This window comes from Ornithorhynchus anatinus, chromosome 3, assembly GCF_004115215.2.
Source record: "Ornithorhynchus anatinus isolate Pmale09 chromosome 3, mOrnAna1.pri.v4, whole genome shotgun sequence".
In the NCBI taxonomy this organism is placed as follows: domain Eukaryota; kingdom Metazoa; phylum Chordata; class Mammalia; order Monotremata; family Ornithorhynchidae; genus Ornithorhynchus; species Ornithorhynchus anatinus.
Genome location: NC_041730.1, coordinates 40,411,243 through 40,434,075, shown reverse-complemented (window position 1 = coordinate 40,434,075; position 22,833 = coordinate 40,411,243). Strand labels below are relative to the sequence as shown.

The 22,833-nt window shown below is 52.8% G+C and overlaps 1 protein-coding gene across 8 annotated transcripts in view; it reads left to right on the top strand.

Annotated features, from left to right (window-relative positions):
• The window catches only part of PPFIBP2 (PPFIA binding protein 2), a 171,462-nt gene extending 150,984 nt beyond the window's left edge, over positions 1-20,478 (top strand). For 5 of the 8 annotated variants that reach the window (XM_029059793.2, XM_029059791.2, XM_029059797.1 and 2 more), the window contains 12 exons: positions 2,114-2,146; positions 3,208-3,349; positions 4,823-4,951; positions 5,525-5,675; positions 7,752-7,863; positions 8,633-8,721; positions 9,646-9,768; positions 9,948-10,073; positions 10,534-10,722; positions 12,381-12,560; positions 16,622-16,687; positions 19,136-20,478. In XM_029059793.2, the coding sequence (XP_028915626.1) occupies positions 2,114-2,146; positions 3,208-3,349; positions 4,823-4,951; positions 5,525-5,675; positions 7,752-7,863; positions 8,633-8,721; positions 9,646-9,768; positions 9,948-10,073; positions 10,534-10,722; positions 12,381-12,560; positions 16,622-16,687; positions 19,136-19,207 (1,412 nt within the window). In that variant the 3' untranslated portion in view covers positions 19,208-20,478. Of the gene's footprint in view, positions 1-2,113; positions 2,147-3,207; positions 3,350-4,822; positions 4,952-5,524; positions 5,676-7,751; positions 7,864-8,632; positions 8,722-9,645; positions 9,769-9,947; positions 10,074-10,533; positions 10,723-12,380; positions 12,561-13,772; positions 13,970-16,621; positions 16,688-19,135 lie in introns of those variants that run through there. The other 3 variants (XM_029059792.2, XM_029059800.2, XM_029059796.2) reach the window with 2 other exon arrangements.
• Positions 20,479-22,833: the final 2,355 nt, after the last annotated feature.

The window sequence follows — 22,833 nt, the reverse complement described above, 5'->3', positions numbered from 1 at the left end:
GATGGGGATTTAGTCTGTGAGCCTCACGTGTGATATGGACCGTGTCCAACGTGATTAGTTTGTATCTACCTCAGTGCTTAGTACGGTGCCTGACACAGAGTAAGCGCTCAACAAATACCATTAAAAAAAAAGAATTGACCGGATTTGGTGACTGATTGAATATATGAGTTAACAGGAGAGAGATAAGTCGAGGATGGTGCCAAGTAGTTGTGGGTTTATGAGAAAGATTGGGTGTTGTCTACAGTGGTGGGAAAGTTGAGGGAAGGGAGAGGATTTAGGAGGGAAGATGAGTTCAGCCTGGGACTTGAATTTGTCAGTGGGACATCCATGTAGAGTTGGGCTGAAGGTAAGATTGCAGAGAAAGATCAATCAATCATATTTGAGCGCTTACAGTGTGCAGAGCACTGTACTAGGCACTTGGGAGAATGCAAAGTACCAGCCACATTCCCTCCCCACAGTGAGTTTACAGTCTAGAGGTCAGGCCTGGGGAGGTAGATTTGGGGGGGTCGTCTGTGTAGAGGTGATAGTTGAAGCCATGAGAGTAGAAGATTTCTCAGAGGGAGTGAGTGTAGATGGAGAATAGAAGGGGACCCAGAACCGAGCTTTGAGAGAATCCCACAGTTATGGGGTGGGAGGCAGAGGCGGAGCCAATGAAAGAGACCGAGAAGGAGCATCCAGAAATGTAGAAGAACCAGGAGAGGGCAATTTCAAAGAAACCGAGGTCGTATAGCATCTCCAGAAGGAGGTAATCCACTGTCAAGGGCTGCTGAGAGTCAGTCAGTCAATCGTATTTATTGAGTGCATACTGTGTGCAGAGTACTGTACTAAACTCTGTGAGAGAACGAGATACTATAATAGACACATTCCCTGCCCACAATAAGTTTACAGTCTAGAGGGCAGTTTACAATCTAGAGGGGATTAGAATGGAGTAGAGTCTGGTAGATTTGGCAAAGAGGAGGTCATTGGTGACCCTGGAGAGAGCAGTAGGATTGCAGGGAGTTGAGAAAGGAGTTGGAGATGAAATGGATATAAATAAATCATTTGAGGAGTTTGGAAAGGCGTGGTAGGAGGGGGCAAGGGGGTTAGGTGGAGGGTACAGTGGAGTTGAGAAAGAGTTTTGCGGGAGATAGAGTGTTTTTGAAAGTTAAGGGAAGGGATCCTTTGGAGAGCGAGTGGTTAAAGATGAAGGTCGAGGAGGGAAGAAGGGTGAGGCCAGGTGTTCGAACTGGGGGTTTTCCCACATGTCAGCTATGTGACTTCAGGCAAGTCACTTCACCGTGCTTCAGTTTCCTCATCTGTAAAATGGAGATTAAATCTCAGCTCTCCCTTCCACTTAGTTGTGAGATCCATGTGGAACAGGGTCTGCATCCAGTCTGATTAGTTTTATCTGCTGCAGGGCTTAGTACAGTGCCTGCATTAAAATACTTTTTTTATGGTATTTGTTAAGCGCTTACTATGTTCCAGGCACTCTACTAGCTTGGGGTAGATACAGGCTAATCAGGATGGACACAATCCTTGTCCCACATGGGGTTCACAGTCTCAATCCTCATTTTACAGATGAGGTCACTGAGGCCCAGAGAGGTGAGGGGACTTGCCCAAGGTCACTTAGCAGACAAGTGGAGAAGCAGGGTTGAGAATCCGCATCCAGAATCCGGGTCCTTGTGACTCCCAGGCCCGTGATCTAACCGCTACGCCACGCTGCTTCTCTTCACCCAACCAACTGTCCGACATAATGGCAGGTCCAACCTCCCCCAGGCCTTCTGCCCACCCCTCACCCTTCCCATACCTGCTCTGCCGCCTTGAGCAGTAAGGAGATGGTGGGAGGGCGATGAAAGGCCCTTCCCGCCCCGCCCATTGCAACTACAAAGGGTTCCAGGCTCCTAAGTCTCTCTCCCTTTCCTCTCCTCCTCCTGCGGGGAAGTGAACAGAGACCACCGGCAACCCCCGGGCCCACGCAGCTGACACTCCTTCCATCTTATTCAGTGGACGCACAGAGTTCATTTCTTTGCTTTTCTGATCCTTTGATTTGCCAGACTCTCTCTCTCTCTCTCTCTCTCTCTCTCGCTCGCTCACCTTTTTTCCTGGGACTTTCTGCTTGTTGGGGTGCTGGAAGACCGGGACAGGAGTGCCAGTGCACCGATCCTAGGTACTGTACTGGTTCCAGCCGGATCGCTAAGCCAAGTCACTTCCGAATCCCCCGCCCCCACTATCCCCTTGCCGCCCAGCCACCCTAGCCCTGGACAGTGGACATTCTAGTGCCTGTTGCTGCCTAGGCCGCCACCGACTTCTTGCCCACATCCTGCCTCTGGCCTGGAATGCCCTCCCTCCTCATATCCCACAGACAATTACTATACCCTGCTACTTCAAAGCCTTATTGAAGGCACATCTCCTCCAAGTGGCCTTCCCTGACTAAGCCCTCCTTTTTTCTTCTCCCATTCCCCTCTGACTTCCTTTATTCATCCCCCTCCCTTCCCCACAGCTTTTAAGCACATTTCTGTAATTAATTTATTTATGTTAATGTCTGTCCCCACCTCTAGACTCTACACTCTAGTGGTGGGCAAGGAATGTGTCGGTTTATTGTTATATTGTATGCTTCCAAGCACTTAGTAGGGTGCTCTGCACACAGTAAGCGGCTCAATAAATATGATTGAGGGACTGACTGACTAGGCCATATGGAGTCCCCGCGAACCCTGGCTTCTCAAACGGGGTCCCCCCCGGGCCGTCCTGCTTTTGCAGCAGCTCTGACCTGCTACTCAACTTCCATTAAAAGTGGAGATGATGAGGAGAAAGGATTTTCTGACTCGCTGCTTTTTTTATTTCCCTGAAGACACTTCCCGGGCTCTGAGACAGTGCCCACCGCAGCGGTATTTCTGTAAAATAGTTTTTGCTGAAAAATACAAAATAAATCAAATGAAATGTTCCCCTTCCCAAACCACAGATGAGAAGCGGGAGAAGTGGTGATTTGTTTATATTAATGTTTCTTTCCCCCTCTAGACTGTAAGCTAGTGGTAGGCAGGGAATGTGCCTGTCATTTTGCTAAATTGTACTCTCCCAAGTGCTTACTACAGTGCTCTGCACACAGTAAGCACTCAATAAATACGATTGACTGACTGACTGACTGGCTTACTGACTGAACAGGAAGGAGACGGTCCAATTGGGCCATTATTTTTCCGGTTTGCTTTCATCGTTGTTCCACTCTTTCCTCAGGAGAAACAGAGAGCAGCCTGGACGAGGCAAACGCTTCCCATGACCTGTCGCCCACCTCTTCCGGGACCGAGTCAAGTCTGCAGTCTCCCTTGACCATTGAAGGCAAAAGGAGTCCCAAAGGCATCAAGAAGTTCTGGGGAAAGTAAGTCTTCAAGCAGTGTGGTCTTGTGGCCAGTGCCCAGGCCAGGCAGTCAGATTAGACCTTGGTTCTAATCCCAGCTCCACCACTTGCCTGCTCTTGGGTGACTTTGGGGAAGTCACGTCACTGACCTTGAGGAAGTCACTTCACTTCTCTGGGCCTCAGTTTCCTCATCTGGAAAATGGAGATTTCATGCCTGCTCTCTCTCTTGCCTAGGCAGTGAGCTCCGTGTGGGAGAGGGATTATCTGACCTGATTATCTTATCCCTTCCTTAGTGTTTAGTACTAAGTTTAGGAGCACTTAGGAGCAGCATGGCCTAGAGGAAAGAATATGGACCTGGGGGTCAGAGGCTTCTCTGCTGTGTGACTTTGGGTAAACCACTAAAAGTCTCTGTGCCTCAGTTCTCTCATCTGCAAAATGCTGATCCAATACTTGTTCTCCCTCCTACTTAGACTGTGAGCCCCATCTGGTTATCCTGTATCTACCCAGTGTTTTAGTATAGTGTTTGGCACATAGTAAGCTCTTAACAAATATTATTATTAGTATTATTATTATTCCCTGGTGCCTAGGAAGTGCTTAACAAATTCCACCATTATTACTATCATTATTTTATGAAGAGGGGAGAGAGAAGGCCAGGCCCCAAACCATTGCTCTGATGGATGTTGGATTGACAATCCAACCTCATTCCACCTGAGATCCTCTCCTCTCTGCTGGGCTCCCGCTGGGCACAGTAAATGTTTAGTAAATATGAGGTTTTTGCAGATAAGGGAACTGAGGCACAGAGAAGTTAAATGACTTGGCCATGGTCTCAAAGTAGAAAAGTGGCAGAGCTGGATTAGCACCCAGGTCCTCTGATTTACAGGCCCATGCTCTTTCCACCAAGCCACACTGCTTCTCTTCCCCTTTCTCTTCCCCTCTCATTCTTCCTGCAGTTACGAACCAACCTGCCCTTCCCCTCATTCTCCAAACCACGTCCCTCCCCACCTTCAAAACCTCCTAAAAAGTCACTTCCTCCAGGAGGCCTTCCCAGACTGTCTTTCCTTCAGCTACTCTCAGGGCTCATGTGTATATCGATCTATTCATTTACCTTACTCACTTTTTGTTTCTCTTTTGTTATCACGTTTTTCTGTGTTTTTCCATTCTCCATTGTTCATATTCTCCCTGCATCCACCCGCCTCCCCCTTGAGGCCCAAGCTTCTCGACCGAGTGTTCTACTTCCACTGAATTGCTCCCACCATTTCAGGGCAGTGCTCTGCACTCAGCAGGGGTCCAGCACGGTGCTTCGCACTCAGCAGGCATTCAGTAAGCACTGACAACGCTGGTGGTGATGACGACAATGGCGATGAGAGTATCCCATGAAGCAGAGAACCCTTCCAGGCTGGTCCTCTTCCGATTCTGCCGTGTTGTGAAGCCAAATGTGGATGCCCACAGTGTCCCGGGCTCAGCCTGCCCCCAACTGGTTCTCTGTCTCTCCAGGATAAGACGGACGCAGTCGGGGAACTTCAACACAGACGAGCTGGGGATCGCAGAATTCCGCCGGGGCGGGCTCCGGGCGACGGCCGGACCACGACTGTCCAGGCCTAAAGACCCCAAGGGACAGAAGAGGTGATGGGGACGGTGGGGACTGTGGCGAGGGGGCTTGGTTCTCGAAACCCAAAAAGTTAGCCCTGTTAGAGGTTTCCGGGGGAACCAGGCTTTCGGACAAGCCAGACCTCATCGCTGCTCTCGGCCAGAGGTAGCAGGAGTTTGTCAGCCCACGCTGAGGGAAGATCAGACAGTCGCCACCAGCGCTGGTCATCATGGGGGACGGGGACAGGGCAGAGTCCCGTTTGTACTCTCCTTGAAGTGGGGACTTTTCCTCAGCCTATTCCCTGCAGCTGGGCTATACACGCTGTCCCCTAAAATCTTCTTAATTTCTAATTTTCCCTCAGTGTTCGAATCACTCAGCACCAACTCCCTGATGGCAGCAACCCAGTCCCTGGTAACCGAGGGAGGGAGACCAGGATGCCTGGGTCCCGCACACTCCCGGGCCCCACCCCTGTTGAACGCCCCTAATGGATATCCTTAAAATGCTAGTGGTTGCCTGGGGAAGTTGGCACCCGATAAGACACGGAGATGGGGCAGTGGGGGTGGGCTTTCTCTCCAGTGACGATAACTGCTGCCCATCTGTCCCTGCAGCGATGCCAATGCCCCGTTTGCCCAGTGGAGCACGGAACGGGTGTGTGCCTGGCTGGAGGACTTTGGGCTGGGACAATATGTGATCTTTGCCAGGCAGTGGATCACCTCGGGCCACACTCTCCTGACTGCCACTCCCCAAGACATGGAAAAGGTGAGGGGAGGGGAGAGGGTCTGGAGCCAGCCAAGGGGGATGGGGAGGGGGAGAGGGCTGAAGTCAGCTGGTGGGAGGCAGAGGACAGAAGGGGGAGGACCGTGACTCCTCACCTGGTAGGCAGAAACTCGAATCCCCGGAGCTGGGATCGGAAAGAACTCATAGTGCTTCCGCTCCTCAAAATAACATCATTTTGAACATGTCAGGGCACTTTGATCTTTCAGGTCACTCACCTCAGTTGTTTCTTTTTAAATGATGATGGTAAGCACTTACTATGTGCCCAGACCCTATATCCAAGATAATCAGGTTAGATGCAGTCCCCGTTCCATATGGGGTGGGTGAGGAGAAATTTAAAGTGGGCAAAGAGGGCCCAGGGTCTGGATTTTCACGAACGGCACTTTGAAGACAGGAGCACAGGAGTGGAGGAACTGTGGGAGGTTGATCCAGGGCCAGGGGTGGGTGATGTGAAATAGACGCAGAGGATGGTGGGGTGAGGGAGTTGAGAGGGCAGAGCTGAGGGGTGGGGTTTGCCCATGAAGAGAGGCAGGGAATCCACATGGAGAATGATGGCCCAGGAAAATTGGAGAGGTCTAGGGATCGGGGGTCTCAATCGGGAGACAGGATAATTCTGTGGGGTGGGGCGAGTGCGGGAGACAAGTCAGGTGAGCTTCTGGTCAGAAAATGGCATTTCAGTCAGTACTTACTGAGAGCTTACTGTGTGCAGAGCACTGTACTAAGCACTTGAGAGAGTGAAGTACAACAATAAACAGATACATTGCCTGCCCACAGTGAGCTTAAAGTCTAGAGGGATCAAGGTAACTGTTTAAGCTAGTTGGGAGAGGAATCCACCAAGCAAGATAGGATTAAATAAACTCCCAGAGGAGCCTGGCCATTTGACTGAGAAGCTCCCAAGGGGAGGCTTATACTTACAGGGGTCTTGGAAATCCCTTGAACGTTTACTGGATGCCAGTGGAAAAGCAACCTCTTTTTCTTTTGCTGGCAGTTTTTCCCTTTGATGACAGAGATAGGCGAGCTGGTGAGATTAGACTGTATCTGTATCTGATCTGATTAACTTGTATCAACCCCAGCACTTAGAACAGTCAGTGCTTGACACATAGTAAGCCCCTAACAAATGCAAGAAGAATGCTAGAAACGGTACAGTGACTAGAGTGTGTGAGGCGGGGTGGAGCCGGAGGGCAGCAGAGTTGACGGATGACAGAAAGGTTACCGTCCACATGGATGTGCAAAGCCCCTAGGATCAGTGGAAGAATGGAGGGCGAGAGGTGGACAGAGAGAAAGGTGTTAAAACCACTCAGAAAATTGACAGAAACCAGTAATTAAAGCGGGTGGTGGAGGTGGATGCTTCAGAGGAAGAGAAGGCAGTGGGCTGGAGTGGGTGAAAATGACTCCGAATTGGTGCGTTGGGGGGTGGGGGATGCTGATGGGAAGCAGGCTGACTCTTCCCCCACCTCCCTCCTCCTCCGCCCCGCCTTGCCCGCCAATTCTCTGGCTATCGAAGTTGACGCAAAGCAGGTCACCTCCCTAATCAATCAGTGGTATTTATTAAATGCTTGCCGTGTGCCGAGCACTGTCTTAAGCATTTGGGAGAGTTGTCCGCTGTGTGACTTTGGCAAGTGACTTCGCTTCTCGGTACCTCAGCGACCTCATCTGTAGAATGGGGATTGAGACTGTGAGCCCCATGTGGGACAGAGACTGTGTCCAACTTGATTTGCTTGTGTCCACCCCAGCGCTTAGCACAGTGCCTGTCACATAGTAAGTGCTTAAAGAATACCGTCGTTGTTATTACTGTTACCATATACTACAGAGTTGGTAGACACTTTCCCAGTCCACAACTATGAAGCCTGCACGGCCTCTTTACCCGTCTAAAGAGAGAGGCCTGTTCAAAAGAGAGGGTTTTACACTGGGGGGGGGGGGGGGGTAGGAGAGTGGCAAGTGGGAGGAAGGGAAGGAAGGGGGAGTGGCCCCCAGGCAATCCACATCGTGGCTCATCCCGCCACAGCGTCGGGGTCACTGCTGGGCTCCGTTTTAGAGCGGCTCTCTCCCCACCGATTGCAGGAGCTGGGGATTAAGCATCCATTGCACAGGAAGAAATTGGTTTTGGCCATCAAGTCCATCAACACCAAACAGGAAGAGAAGTCCGCCCAGCTGGACCACATCTGGGTGACCCGTGAGTGCGAGGCCACGGCCTGCTTTTTCCCAGTCCACCTTGGGGAAGGGGAGGGAAGGGAAGGAGTCTGTCTAACCAGGGGAAGCCCTCCATCTTGCGGAAAGTTTCCGGGACTAATCTCACCCTCTCCGACTGCAACCCAGCTCACCCGCTTGGCTCCTCTCATACTCACCTTCTCACTTTACCTTGATCTCATCTATCTCACCACTGACCCCTCGCCCACATCCTGCCTCTGGCCTGGAACGCCCGCCCTCCTCAAATCCGACACACAACTACTCTCCCCATCTTCAACATCTTATAGAAGTCACATCTCCTCCAAAAGGCCTTCCCTAAGTCCCCCTTTCCTCTTCTCCCACTCCCTTCTGCGTCGCCCTGACTTGTTCCCTTTATTTATCCCCATCCCAGCACTTATGCATATATCTGTATTTATTTATGTATTCATCTTTTTATATTATTGTCTCTCTTCCTCTAGACTGTAAGCTCCTTCTGGGCTGGGAATGTGTCTTTTTTGTTGCTGTTATAGTGTACTCTCTCAAGTGCTTAGTACAGTGCTCTGCACACAATAAGCACTCAACAGATACGATTGATTGATTGAGCTCATGCGGGGAGCTCAGTCCTTTTCCCTTACTTTCCCTGCTTCTCCTCCCTCTGTCTCCACTCCTCTCCCCGACCCCAAGATTCCACCTCCCCGCTCTGGAGAGGGAGACCAAGCGGCTTGGGATAGGAAGTCGGGTCTAACCGTCTGCTCCCTTTGGCCTTCTCTCCACAGGCTGGCTGGATGACATCGGTTTACCTCAGTACAAAGACCAGTTTCACGAGTCCAGAGTGGACGGGAGGGTGCTGCAGTATTTGACTGTGGTGAGGGGGATAATCCGGTCCTGCCGGACCCAACCGTGGGATTCGTTAAAACTTTACTCAGTGCTAGGCACTGGGATAGAGACGGGATGACCCAGCTTGGTGGGTGAGGAATGTGTCTGTTGTTGTCCAGGGAATGTCACTGTTTATTGTTGTTTCGTACTTTCCCAAGTGCTTCGTACAGTGCTGTGCACACAGTAAGCGCTCAGAAAATATGGTTGAATGAATCAACGAATGTTGTGCTCTCCCAAGTGTTTAGTACAGTGCTCTGCACACAGTATGCGCTCAATAATATGGCCTAGCGGACAGAGCAAAGACCTGGGAGTCAGAAGGTCATGCGTTCTAATCCCAGCTCTGCCACTTGTCTGCTGTGACAAGCCGCTTAACATCTCTGTGCCTCAGTTCCCTCATCTGTAAATTGAGGATTAAGACTGTGAACCCTATGTGGTCTCTGTCCAACTCAATTATTTCGAATCTACCCCAGAGCTTAGAACAGTGCCTGGCACATAGTGAGAGCTTAAGAAATATGATAATCATCATTATTATTGTTATTACTACTACTAATAATAAATACAATTGGATGAATGAGTGGATGAACCCAGTGTCCATTCAATCGATTGTTTGATTGATTCCCCTTCTAAGAGATAGGGTATCGTCCTCCTTCTACCGGTGAGGAAACTGAGTCCCAGAGTGGTTAAACGATGCCCTAGATCGCCCAGCTAGCATGGGGTGGACCCGGGATTAGATCCTGGGCCTACTGGCTTCAGGTGTCTTGCCCTTTCCACTAGGCCACACCGCCTCTCTGCCTTTCGCCTCTGTGGCCTCCAGCCCTCCATCGTAGGGGCGCCCGGCCCGTGGCGGGTTGGCCGGGGGGATGGGTTGGGGTCTTGTTCCCCGGAAACCCGTGACCCCGCCTCTTCTCCCCAGAATGATCTCCTCTTCCTGAAAGTGACCAGTCAGCTGCATCACCTCAGCATCAAGTGTGCCATCCACGTGCTCCACACCCACAAGTTCCACCCCCACTGCCTGCGGCGCCGGCCGGCCGACGAGGTTAGGCGCGGGGAGGGTGGGGGGCCTAGCCTGGAGCAGCTGAGAGGGACGGCTGTCCAGAGGGCTCGGGAGGCTGATGGGGCACCCGGGGGAGGGGTCGGGGAGGGCCCAGCCGGGCCACCCCCACCGTCCGGGGGCCGGGCCTTAACCCCCCCCCCCCCCCCCGTCTCTCGTGGCAGAACAACGTGTCCCCTTCGGAAGTGGTTCAGTGGTCCAACCACCGTGTCATGGAGTGGCTGAGATCGGTGGACCTGGCGGAGTACGCGCCCAACCTGCGTGGGAGCGGCGTCCACGGCGGCCTCATTGTGAGCGACGTTCCGGCCCACCCTGAGGCCCTGCGGGGGCGGGAGGCGGACCCCGGGAGGTCGTTCCCAAGGGACACATCCAAAGCTGCACAGCCTACTGGACGGAACCTGGACCTAGGAGTCAAAAAGACCTGGGTTCTAATCCCGGCTCCTCGCCTTGTCTGCTGTGCCACTTTGGCCTAGTCACTTCACTTCTCTGTGCCTCAGTCTCCTTATCTGTAAAATGGAGATTGAGACCGAATCCCTGTGTCCAACCTTATTTGCTTGCTTCCACCCCAGCGCTCAATACGGCGCCTGGAACATAGTATGAGCTTAAAAGATACCACGATTATTATTATGGTTATTTTTATTATCCCTGGGCCAGTTACCACCGGAGGGAGGGGGTTGCGTGGGGGGGGGGGTTGCATTGAGGGGCCCGTGGGTGCCTCCCAACCCCCAGGTAATGGCTGTCTTTCCCCAGATCCTGGAGCCCCGCTTCAATGGCGACGCGCTGGCGATGCTGCTCAGCATCCCCCCGCAGAAGACCCTCCTCCGGCGCCACCTGACCACCAACTTCAACGCGCTCGTGGGCCCGGGGGCCCAGCAGGAAAAGAGGGACACCGTGGAGTCGGCTGGCTACACGCCCCTCACCACCACCGCTAAAGTCCGGGTAGGAGGCGGGCTGGGCAGGGAGGCCCTGCCCTCTTCGAGAAGCAGAAGCAGAAGGATTGTTGTATGGATTCAGCTCGTCCTGTGGATCAAGCACTATGCTAAGCACTGGGGTCGATACAACTCGAGCAGATGGGACACAATCCTTATCCCGCAAGGGAGTGCTCACAGTCTGAGTAGGAGAGAGAACAGAAAAGTGAGACAGAGAAATGAAGTGATTTTTCCAAGGGCACACAATAGGCAATTCCTGCCTCTCAGGGGGCTCACGGTCCAAGTGGGAGAGAGAACAGGAAGCTGAGGCACAGAGAAATCCAGTGACTTGCCTAAAATCGCAGAACAGGCAAATGGCTGAGCCCGGATTAGAACCCAGGACTTCTGACTCCCTGGTCTGTACTCTTTCTCCTAGGCCACACTGCTACTCTAAAGACAGGTGTTTGGTGAATTGGAGTCAGGAGGGACCAGCTTCCCCTGTTGAGGAGGTGGGCAGTGGGGCCATCCAAGGAAGTCGACATTGGACACCGATCGTGTGGAGGGTCTCATTCACGGCTAAAGGATTCAATCGGTTCACTAGTAGATATTTATTGAGCGCTTACTCTGTGCCAAGCACAGGACTAAACATTTGGGAGAGTCCAGTAGACGTGATCCTCGATCTCAAAGAGCAGGGGTACTTTTAAGGAAGTAGCGCAATAATGGAAAGATCATAGGCCAGTAAACTGGGGAACTGGGTTCTGATCCTGACTCCACCACTTGCCAGTTGTGGAACCTTGGGCTCGTTGTGGGAAGGGAATGTGTCTGTTTATCATTACACTGTACTGTCCCGAGAACATAGTACAGTGCTCTGCACACAGTAAATGCTCAATAAGTACGACTGACTGACTTGGGCAAGTCACGTCACTTCTCTGTGCCTCAGTTTCCTCTTCTGTAAAATAGGGATCAAGTCTGTGAGCCCCACATGGTATAACCCGATTACCTGATTACCTTGTATCTATCCCAGCACTTAGAACAGTGCTCGGCACATAGTAAGTGCTTAACAAATACCGTAATTATTATTATTACTATTATTACAACATAGCAATAAACAGACACATTCCCTGCCCCCAAAGAGCTTACAGTCTAGAGAGGAAGCCGGCATAATATGCATAAATAAATGACAGATATGTACATAAGTGCTTTGGGGCTGGTAGGGGGGAGAAATAAAAGGAGCAGCAAGTCAAGGCGATACAGAAGGGAGTGGGAGAAGAGGAAAAGGAAGCTTAGTCAGGGAAGGCCTCTTGGAGGAGATGTGTCTTCAATAAGGCTTGGAAGTGGGAAGAGTAGTTGGACAGGGACTGTGTCCATCCCGATTATCTTGTATCTATCCCAGCACTTACTGCAGTGCTTAGCATATTGTTAACGCTTAATAGGTGCCTCAGTTAGTTGTTATAATAAGAATCACTATACAATGGGCAGTGGGCCAGGTCTCTCTCCACCTTGGCCAGTCGGGGCTGGAGTGACTCGATTCAGGGAAAGCTGTGACTGAGACTTGCGGGGGGAGGGGCTGTTACCAGTTAACCCAGTCGGCCCCCCACAATCATGGGATTTGTTATTCTATTCTAGTTCCCACCCGGGGCCTGGAACCTGGGGCCCATTCAACCTCATGGTCTCTTGATCTCATTGCAGCCAAAGAAACTGGGCTTCTCCCACTTCGGAAACATCAGGAAAAAGAAATTCGACGAATCCACCGACTACATCTGCCCCATGGACGCGAGCCCGGGCCGGGCCAACGGGGCCCCCAAGGCCTACGGAACCCACCGAGGCCTCGGGCCCGTGGCCGATAAGGACCTGGACAGGCTGGATCAGGTGGGGCGGCCCGAGGATCCCGCATCCCCCCTGCCTCCCAAAGCTTGCCCCGACCCCGTGGGCATTTAACTAACTGCCTGCCGCCGCCGTGCCAGCTCGACTCACTGCCCGCGCTCGGGGCCTGGGGGCACAGAACGATTTTCTATTTATACCGAGACTGTCCGCTGACAGTATGAAGGAGACTTCCCCCTGGGGAGAAGGACCTCCCTCAGAACCCTATGGGGGGAAGGAGGCAGGTGCCTTTCCTCAGGTGTGCGTGGGGTTTCGACTGTTATCAAGGCCGGGACGGGATGGGATTTCTAATCATGTGACATCCCCATGGAACGGCCCTGCCTCAAAAACGATATCCGGGCACGGTGTACCTGAGGACCTCCGAAGGGGGGCCTGCAAGATCATCCGACACCTCTGCGGTTTCATTTTAGCTCATGGGTTCAGAGGCTCTGGGTTAGCGGCCCCCGCCAGGGCCCGAGAACGAGGTGGGCCCGGAGGGGACCCGGGTTAGCCGGAGCCGGCATATTAAACACTGGGTGGGAATATTGTCGATAGAGTTCGGTATCGTGACTAGGTAAATATTATCAAATAAAATAAGAGGCTGCTCCACGTCGGTTGGATTGTTTCTCAAGTGGAGGCGCTGACTTCTGTTGGGCGCCGTGCCCTGTTTCCTCACAGACTCTGCGGAGGTGCCCTGGGCCCTCTGGCAGTGGCATCCTTCCAAGATGGCCGTCCCCTAGAAGATGCCACGAGGGTGGCCCGCAGTTTGTGCCACCTCCTACAGCCCTCGTGCCCTTTCAGAAATGGGCTGGGTAATGGAGGCTGGGCTTGGGATAGGCTGTAGATGTATTGACAGCTCTGTTTAAGAGACGGGTAAACTGAGACAGGTCCGAGTTCACCCACTGAGCCTATGGTGGGCACTCTGGGATGTGTGATCGTGACCTGAGGGCCCGTTCTTCTAAGATCGTCTCCTCCCCCACTCCCCCTGCCAACCCCCTCCACCTCCAGGCTACAGCACGCCTGCCTGCTCAGTAGTAGTTTCCTTCTGGACCCCTGAATGGGCAAAGCATGCCAGCTGCCTGACTCCTCTGGTTTTTTATGATACTTAAGTGCTTACTATGTGCCAAGCACTGTACTAAGCTCTGGGTAGAATCAAGATACTCGGGTTGGACACAGTCCATGTCCCACATGGAGCTCACGGTCTTAATCTCCGTTTTGCAGGTGAGGTAACTGAGGCGCCGAAGGTCATAGAGCGGACCCGGGATTAGAACGCAGTTCTTCTGACTCCCAGTCCCATGCTCGTTCCACTAGGCCACACTGGTCCTCTAGACTATGCCGTTCCCTTCCCCACGAGCCTTTTCAGGTGCCTGCCTGGTGGTCTCAGGGTAATAATAATAATAAAAATAATAATTATGGCATTTAAGCGCTTGCTATGTGTGAAGCACCGTACTAAGCGCCGAGACGAATACAAGCGAAGCAGGTTGGACTCAGTCCCCATCCCACGTGGGGCTCACAGTCTCAATCCCCATTTTACGGATGAGATCACTGAGGCACAGAGAAGTCATTCATTCGATCGTACTTACTGAGCGCTCACTGTGTGTAGAGCACTGTACTAAGCACTTGGGAGAGTGCAAAACAACAATAAGCAGACACATTCCCTGCCCACAGTGAACTTACAGTCTAGAGGGAGTAAAGTGACTTGCCTAAGATCATAGCAGACAAGTGGTGGAGCTGGGATTAGAACCTCTGACCTTCTGACTCCCAGGCCATTTCACCATCCCTCCCGAGAGGACTGGACTGCTCTCCCCTCCTCTCTGCCCTGGGGTGGTTTAGGCAAAGCCACCTGTGAAAATCTGATCCCATTGAGATAAAGGCCTGGGGTGGAGCCAGGAGCTGGGGAAGCTTTGGACCCCGCAATAAAGGCAGGGGCTCAGGAGCCCGGGAATCAGTCCTCCGCTTACACTTAAACGTTTAATAGATATCACTTATGAACGTATCTATAATTTGTATTAATGTCTGTCTCCCCCTCTGGGCTGTGGGTTTCTTGTGGAAAGGGAAAATGTCTACCAACGTTGTTATACTGTATGCTCCAAGCACCTAGTACAGTGCTCTATGCACAGAAAGCGCTCAATAAGTAGCATTGATTGATCGTTATTACTACTACTATGAGGTTGAGCCTCCCCCGCTAGAGGAGAAAGCAGTAGACACACCATTCTTCCAATCTAGGGGCCCAGCATTGCATTTCTTAACAATAATGAGTAATGATAATCGTAGTGTTTATCAAGAACGTACAGTGTGACGATCGCAGTGCTGAGTTCTTAGGCTGATACAGGATAATCGGGTCAGATTCGGTCTTGTCCCACATGGGGTTCGCAGGGATTGGATCCCCATTTTACAGATGAGGAAACAGAGGTACAGAGAAGTGAAGTGACTTGCCCAGAGGGCAAGTGGCAGAGGTGGGATTAGAACCCCGGTTCTCCGACTCCCAGGTCCGGGCTCTTCGACTAGGCCACCCTGCGCTTAGTGGTGAAAAACGAAAAAATGCTTCTGTGCCCTCGTTTGTCCTGCGTGCCGCTGAGGAATCTGGCCTGTGGAAAGAGGCCCCGAGACTCTTAACAGGATGAGCCACGGTCCTATCCCCCATCCCGCTGGGCATCGTGTGCTCTGAATGCGTGCTCCACGTATGTGCTGAAGACAGTGTTTGCTGCATGCTGTTTCACGGGTATATTCTATGCACGCGTGTCATGCCGAGTGCTGCATGCCCCGTGCTCTGCGTGTGTTCCATGCATTACATGCTGTGAGTGCCATGTGGGTCATTCAGGCAGTGGTATTTATTGGGCACTTACTGTGTGCAGAACACTGTACTGAGTGCCGGGTAGACTGTGAGCTTGTTCTGGGCAGGGAATGTCACTGTTCAATAATGTTGGTATTTGTTAAGCGCTTACTATGTGCAGAGCACTGTTCTAAGCGTTGGGGTATGTTCCCAAGCGATTAGTACAGTGCTCTGCACATAGTGAGCGCTTAATAAATACAGTGGAATGAATGAATGCAATAGAACGCTATAACAGACACATTTCCTGCCCACAAGGAGCTTTCATTCTAGAGGGTGGAAGGGTGCCCTTTGAGGGGCTGAAGAAAGCCCGTGGAGGCAGAGCAGTGGCAGAGATTTGGGGGATGGGCACAGGCCAAGGTGCTCCTTCTCCCAGTTCTGGGGAACGGGATCTCCGGGTCCCTCCAGCTTCGCTGTGGCCCCCCTTGGGCTTGGCAAAGAGATCCCAGGGCCCACTGGGGCCGCTGATAGCGGTGGACTCCGCCTCGGCTAGGGGAAGGTGACCGTAGGCCCACTGAGGCCAGAGCGGGGTCTCGGAAAGGCGCCCCTAGACTTGCTGAAGCTGTTCACCGTGGCAGCTTCAGAGGAACTCCCCTAGGATTTCCACTCTACCCTTGGTCCCCGGGGCATTCGTTCGATCGTATTTATTGAGCGTTTACTATGCGCAAAGCGCTTAAGCAAGGTACTAATCTGACTCAGCAGAGGCTGGAAGAGCACCCCAGTTGCTGGAGCTGAGGCCTCTCAGTTTGAGCAGTCTGTCAATCGTATTTATTGATTCTCTCTGTGTGCACTAAGCGCTGGGGAGGGCACAGCGGAACAGTGGAACGGAGACATTCCCTACCCACAAGAGCTTGCAGTCTAGAGGGAACATGTCTACCAACTCTGTTGAATCTTGCTCTCCCAAGTGCTTAGTTCAGTGCTCTGCGCGCAATAAGCACTCAGTAAATATCACTGATGGATTGATGGGATAATAACTGTGGTATTTGTTAAACGCCCACTATGTGCCAAGCACTGTTCTGAGCACTGAGGTAGATACAAGGCGATCATGTCAGACACAGCCCAACCCAGCCCTGAAGCGAGCTGCTTTGGCCACCGGTCTACCCACCCCGCCCTCCCATTCAGGTCTACTAGCAGGGAGGGGCGTTCGCTATGTCCCATCCAGGCCCCTCATGGGGTTGGGGGGGGGGGGGGGGTCTCTTCTGCCCGTCCTGACTACTGCTGCTGCTGGGTGATTTTCCAGGAGGGACCCTCCGAGGGCACCGTCATGCAGATAGGGGCCCTGTCTCAAGGCATTAATCACCTCACGGTAAGTACTGCTTCCTCTGCTCCCACCCTCTCTGCACCTCCCATCCGCCCATCCCCCTGACCCAGGGGGCCGGTTGGGGGAGGTCTAGGGTTGGGGGTGCTCCGGTCCCGGGCGGGGTTTCCACTTTGGGGTGTCCCAGAGGGACGGAGCGCAGAGCTCCTGGACACTCACGGAGTCTGCCCACCTGCTCCCATCAATTGTTGGCCCGTTCCCATCCATTCGTTCATTCAGTCGTATTAAGTGCTTTACTGGGTGTAGAGCACTGTACTAAGCGCTTGGGAGAGTACAATAGAGAAATAAACAGACATAGTCCCTGCCCACAGCGAGCTTACACTTTGAGGTTGGCAGAGATTTGGTCCAACACCGCTGCAAAACGTGATGTCTTAGCGGCCCAGGGCTGGGGACTTCTGCCAAGATCCCCAGGGTCCAGAATTGATTGGGAAGGTTGGAGAAGGAACAGGGTGGATATCTGCCCTTGTACTGGGGTAAGTTTCCCTCGGAGCGCCAGCGGTCAGTTAAACAGTCAATCATTTTTATTGAGTGCTCGCTGTGTGCAGAACACTGTGTTAAGCACTTGGGAGAGTACAGTATCTGGTCTGGGACAAGCCTGATTTAGGTTGGCTGAGTTTTTGTTTTATTTTACGATGTTCATTCATGTATTCAATCATATTTATTGAGCTCTTATTGTGTGCAGAGCACTGTGTTAAGCACTTGGGAGAGTATAACAATAAACAGACACATACCCTGCCCACAGTGAGCTTACAATCTAGAGTTGCCAGGCACTCCCTGTCCCTCGTGGGGCTTACAGTCTTAATCTCCTTTTTCCAGATGTGAGAGCTGAGGCCCAGAGAAGTGAAATGACTTGACCAAGGTCACCCAGTAGACAATGGTGGAGCTGGGATTAGAGAGAGACCCGACTCCCAGGCCCGTGGTTTATCATTTAAGCCGCTGACCCCTGACCACAGCCCTTAAGGTCAGCGGCAGTTTGCGGCCTGGGTGGGGGCCCCCACCTTGATGCTGCTAGCTGGGGTGAGGGGCTGGGGCTGAACCGAAAAGGGCATGGCTCCCCAATTTCCACCCCCACATTTTGTTAGAGGGGTTTCCTGCCTCCTGCCCACTCCCCACTGGGAAGACCCCTTAGTTCCTCTCCAGAATATCGGGCTGGAGGCCGGGGGCTGACCAGCTGGGGAGGAACCTTCCAGCTCCCCTTGTTCCAATCAGTTCTTCCCCTCACAGCCTCCCCAGAAAAGTCAACCCTCTCAGTCCCACCTCGCCAATGGGGTTGCTGATGGGGGGAGGTCAGAGGCAGCAGGAGGGCGGGGGCCACGTCGAAACCCGCTCTCGCTCGAGTCGTCAGAGGCAAAACAGAGCTGCTAGCTTCTCTGTGCTGGGGAAGCCCAAGGGGACCCGTACAGCTGGAAGAGGAGGTAGCGTGGCCTAGTGGGTAGAGCCCAGACCTGGATGTCAGAAGGACCTGGGTTCTAATCCCTGCTCTGTCACTTGTCACTGTGTGACCTCGGGCAAGTCGCTTCACTGCTCTGTGCCTCAGTTATCATGGGGATGAAGTCTAGGAGCCCCTTGTGGGACATGGACTGTGTCCCACCTGATTAGCTTGTATCTACTCTAGCGCTCAATACAGTGCCTGGCACGTAGTAAGTACTTAACAGATAGCATTAAAAAAGAAAAAAGAAAAGGTGCAGGATGGGGACAGCATGCCCTGCTCCGCCCTCGCCTGAAGCCAACAGACCAAGATGCCCCCAAGCTCCACCGGGCTAATGGCTGGACCTACTCGGATCCCTCCGTATAAGGCTCTTGGCCGGGCCAACCTGGCTCCCTCCACATCAGGCTCTTGGCCCAGCTAGCCCAGATCCCTCTGTATTGAGGGAAGCAGCTTGGCTTAGTGGAAAGAGCACAGACTTGGGAGTCCGAGGTCATGGGTTCTAATCCCGGCTCCGCCACCTGTCAGCTGTGTGACTTTGGGCAAGTCACTTAACTTCTCGGTGCCTCAGTTACCTCATCTGTAAAACGGGGATTAAGACTGCGAGCCTCATGTGGGACAACCTGATTACCCTGTATCTAATCCCAGTGCTTAGAACAATGTTGGGCACATAGTAAGCACTTAACAAATACCAACATTATTATTATCATTGTTATGCTCTTGGCCGGGCCAACTTGGCTCCCTCCGTATTGGGGTCCTGACCAGGCCAACCCAGGTCTCTCTCTACTGGGCTTAGGGCCCAGCTAACCCAGTTCCCTGCATACTGGGCTCCTGGCTGGACCAACCTAACTCCTTCCATATCGGGATCCTGGCTGGGTCTACCTGGGTGTGTCCAAAAGCGGGCTCACAGGCCAGCTAACCCGGCTTCCTCATCGGGCTGCCGGCTGAGCCTACCCTGGTCCCTCTGCATCAGACTCACGGCCTGGCCCGGCCGACGCTTGTTCTTTCAGACCATGCTGAGCCAGGACGAGATGCTGAACGCCGCTGGGTTTGGTGCCCCTTCCCGGGAGGACTGGAGATGACCATGCCGCCCCCCGAGCCCGGCGGAGCGATGCCTGCGGACGACTGCGGCCCATCTCCCACACCCCACCCGCGGGTCCCCCTGGAGGGAACAGCCGGGCTCCACATCTGTCCCGTGGGCCAGTCAGGGATCCAGAGCACTCGGAGAACTAGCGGCTCTGGCCAGAGGCGGGCCGGGGGGAAGGTGGTCCGGCTGAGCGTGCAGCTGTGAGTGACTTCGACTTTGGGCCCTCGTGGAAATCTTTTATACCTTTTGTACTTTTATAGGCAGCTTCCCCCAATATCCCCTGCCGGCTAAGAGGAAGAGCGGAGAACCTCTGGTCTGGCAGAACCAGTCTGGGATGCTTGATTAGAGAAAAAAATCCATTTCCTCCAGGGCTGCCCATAGGCAACAGGTTGGGAAGCCTGGTCTTGGTTCATGGTGAAAAGGCCCAATTCTGAAACAAGGCCCAGTCCTTCGCCTCACATCACAGGTAGGGCCTGAGGAAGATAGCCTGTATTCAGACAGGTGGATCTCTCCCGCCACCACCCGAGGTGCTCTATCCCTCTTGTATCCGGTGACTTCGACCTATGTCTCTGTGTCTCTAACGACGAGGGGCTCAGACACCGCCCCAGTCAAGAGGACCCCTGAGCAGGAGCTGGGCTGCCCGAGAGCACCGGTCAGTGGCGGGCTGGGCCAAGGATGCAGATGGACGGGGCAAGTGACAGACAGGAGGATCAATGCCCCGGAGGCCCCTGGAAAATGTTGAAGAAGGGCCTGTCTTCCCTGCTCTGGGTCCTTGGCTCCAACCTCGGATGAGAGCCCAGAAAGTTGTGCCTCCGGATTCCGCGCGGTGAGGATTCATTTTCCATACGGGGAGCGAGGCACCGAGAAGGCTGTCATTCAGAAATACTCCCCCCACAAGCAGAAATGGAGGTGCGGAAGCCGTATCAGGGCTGGACAACTGGACACCTGAATGGGCCTCGGAACATTGGCCAATTATCCTGATACTTTGGCCTGGGTCATACCCACAATGACAAGGCTATCTCAGCCCTCAAGCTCGTTTCCTGCAGCATCGGACATTGGCCGTGAAGAGCAAGGTGGCCTGCAATCCATCAGAAGAGCTGCCTTGCCCAGTTTTTGACGCAGCTGCGAGCCCCCGCTATTTTGTGTCTGACCTGATTGTCTTGTATCTACTCCAGCGCTTAGTATGGTGCTTGATGCATAGTAAGCGCTTAACAATTGTCACTATTATTATTATTGCCATTAATAACAAATCAGTGTCGGGCTGTACCTCTGACTAGTTCATTCCCCTCTGGTTGCTGTCACACTGGCCAACCCCTTTGTCCCCCTCAGTGACGTGAGGCCCATCCTGAGCACCGGGAGTGGAAATTGACCTGACACCCAGCCCAGGACCCTGAAGCTTTCTCAGAAGCCGGAGAAGGTACCTCAGTCCTCAAGTCTCTCTCCTGCAAAGTCTCCCCTGGATCCTCCCTCCCCCTGGGGTGAGCGAAGGGGTGGTGGAGGGGCGGAAGGCGCCCTGAGCAGTTGGTGGTGGGGAACGGGGGTTTCGTTACTAGCTGCTCCAAACCTTGAGGTCCGGGCTGCTCAGAAACAGACCCAAGCTGGAGTTGGGAAGCAGTGTTCCTTTGGCCTGGATCCAAAGGGCGTGTCACGGTCCTGCGTGCTTTGGGTCACGTTGAGACCACTGGGCAGCCCTTGGTAAGGTGACCCAGGCTGGTGGTCTCCGTGGTGCTCGGGAGTGTCCAGGCCCAAGGCGCCGAGCTAGGTGGAGTGACGTGGGCATGTGGCCCTCCGTTACTACTGATGGTACGCGTTCTCGTTCTCCCTCAGTTTCTCCCCCCATCTCTCGCTCCTCCCCATCCCCTACCTTCCTCCAGACCCTTTTGCATTGCTATTAATCCAGGAACAGCATCAGCTCCTGCCCCCCCAGCCTCCACAGTGTCAGAGAGCACCAATACATGGCTCGGGAATGTCAGAAGCTCAGAGTTATAGCCTTTGATATTTTTTCTCACTATCTCCTGGCCATTTTACCACTTTATACATATCTGGTTTGGCTGGCAGGTGGACAGGTGAGAAGCAGGATGACCTAGTGGAAAGAGCAGGGGCCTGGGGGCCAGAGGATTTGGGTTCTAATCCCAGCTCTGCCACTTATCTGCAGTGTGATCGTGGGCAAATCACTTAACTGCTCTTTGCCTCCGTTCCCTCATCTGTAAAATGGGGATTAAGACCGTGAGCCCCACTTGGGACATGGACTGTGTTCTACCTGATGAGCTTGTTTCTAGCCCTGTCATTCAGTACGGTGTTTATCAAAGTGCTGTTCAACAAATAACATGGTGCAAAGCGTTTAACAAATACCATAAAAAAAAAAAAGGAAGCAGATCTCTTTTTTGTGATCCAAGGTCTGAGAGAAGAGCTGGTAGGCCCACTGATGCCCTGGTGTGGGAGATGGGGAGAGAAGGGCCACCTCCGTCCCCTCAAGTTTCATCCTGCTGCAGGCGAGAGCCATGCACATGCAGATGGGACAGAGCCCAGTCACACCTGAAACTCCAATTAGGGTGGGTAGCTGGGGGTGAGGGATGGACCGACCCCCCCCGCGGCGCCTTGCAGTAGGATGTGACCTACTGAGGCCGTTCGGAATCGGGGTTACAACTCATTTCAATCAATTAATGGTATTTATTGAGCACTTACTATATGCAGAGCACTGTACTAAGCGCTTGGGAGAGTAGCCGTTCCTTGCCAGAGGGAGGCAGCTGTGGAGAGACTTGGTGAGGAATTTCTGACTCTAAGCTGGAAGAAGGCAAGTGTTGGGGAATCCCTCCAAACCTACGTGGGGGCGGGGGGGAGGGGGGCTTGTACGCTGTTCTCCCCAAGGCATGGGGTCAGCGGAGTCTTCGGGAGGCAGATAGGCTGAGCCGATCTCAGGCTGCCTGAAATGGTCAGTCAGGTGACTCCAGGTTTTAGACGTGTCCTTGTCTGTGGCATGGTCCATCCGCCCCAGGCCAACCATTCCCGACCTAGGGTGAGGGCTCCTACTCTACTGCCCTCCCCTCCTTTTTAATTACTTGCTTACTGTGTCAAACACTTTACTAAGCGGTGGGATAAATACAAGATAATCAGCAAAACCCCAAGCTTGACTTTCACATTTGGCAGGGGAAAGGATAGACAGATGTTCTGACAGCTAAAAAGATCAAAACCCTCAGGAAAGGACAGGGACACTTCATTTTTCTCCCACATAGTGAGGCTTTTTACAGCCTTTTTTTATGGTATTTGTTATGCGCTTACTATGTGGTGTTTCCAGTGACAATATATGGATCCAAAAGCTGGACAGTGAAAAAGCAGGATAGAAAGAGCATCGGTTCTTTGGAAATGTGATGTTGGAGAGGTTTTTGCGAATAGCATGGACTGTCTGAAAAACAAACAAATGGCTTTTGGAGCAACATATGCCAAAGACTTAGACTTAGCATACTTTGGACACAATCAGGAGGACTAGTTCTCTGGAGAAGACACAAATGCTAGGAAAAGTCCAGGGAAAATATGGAAGAGGCAGACCAGCAGCTAAATGGATAGAGACCACACAACGGTAACGGAAGAATCATTAGAAAGGTTACTGATTATGGCAAGACA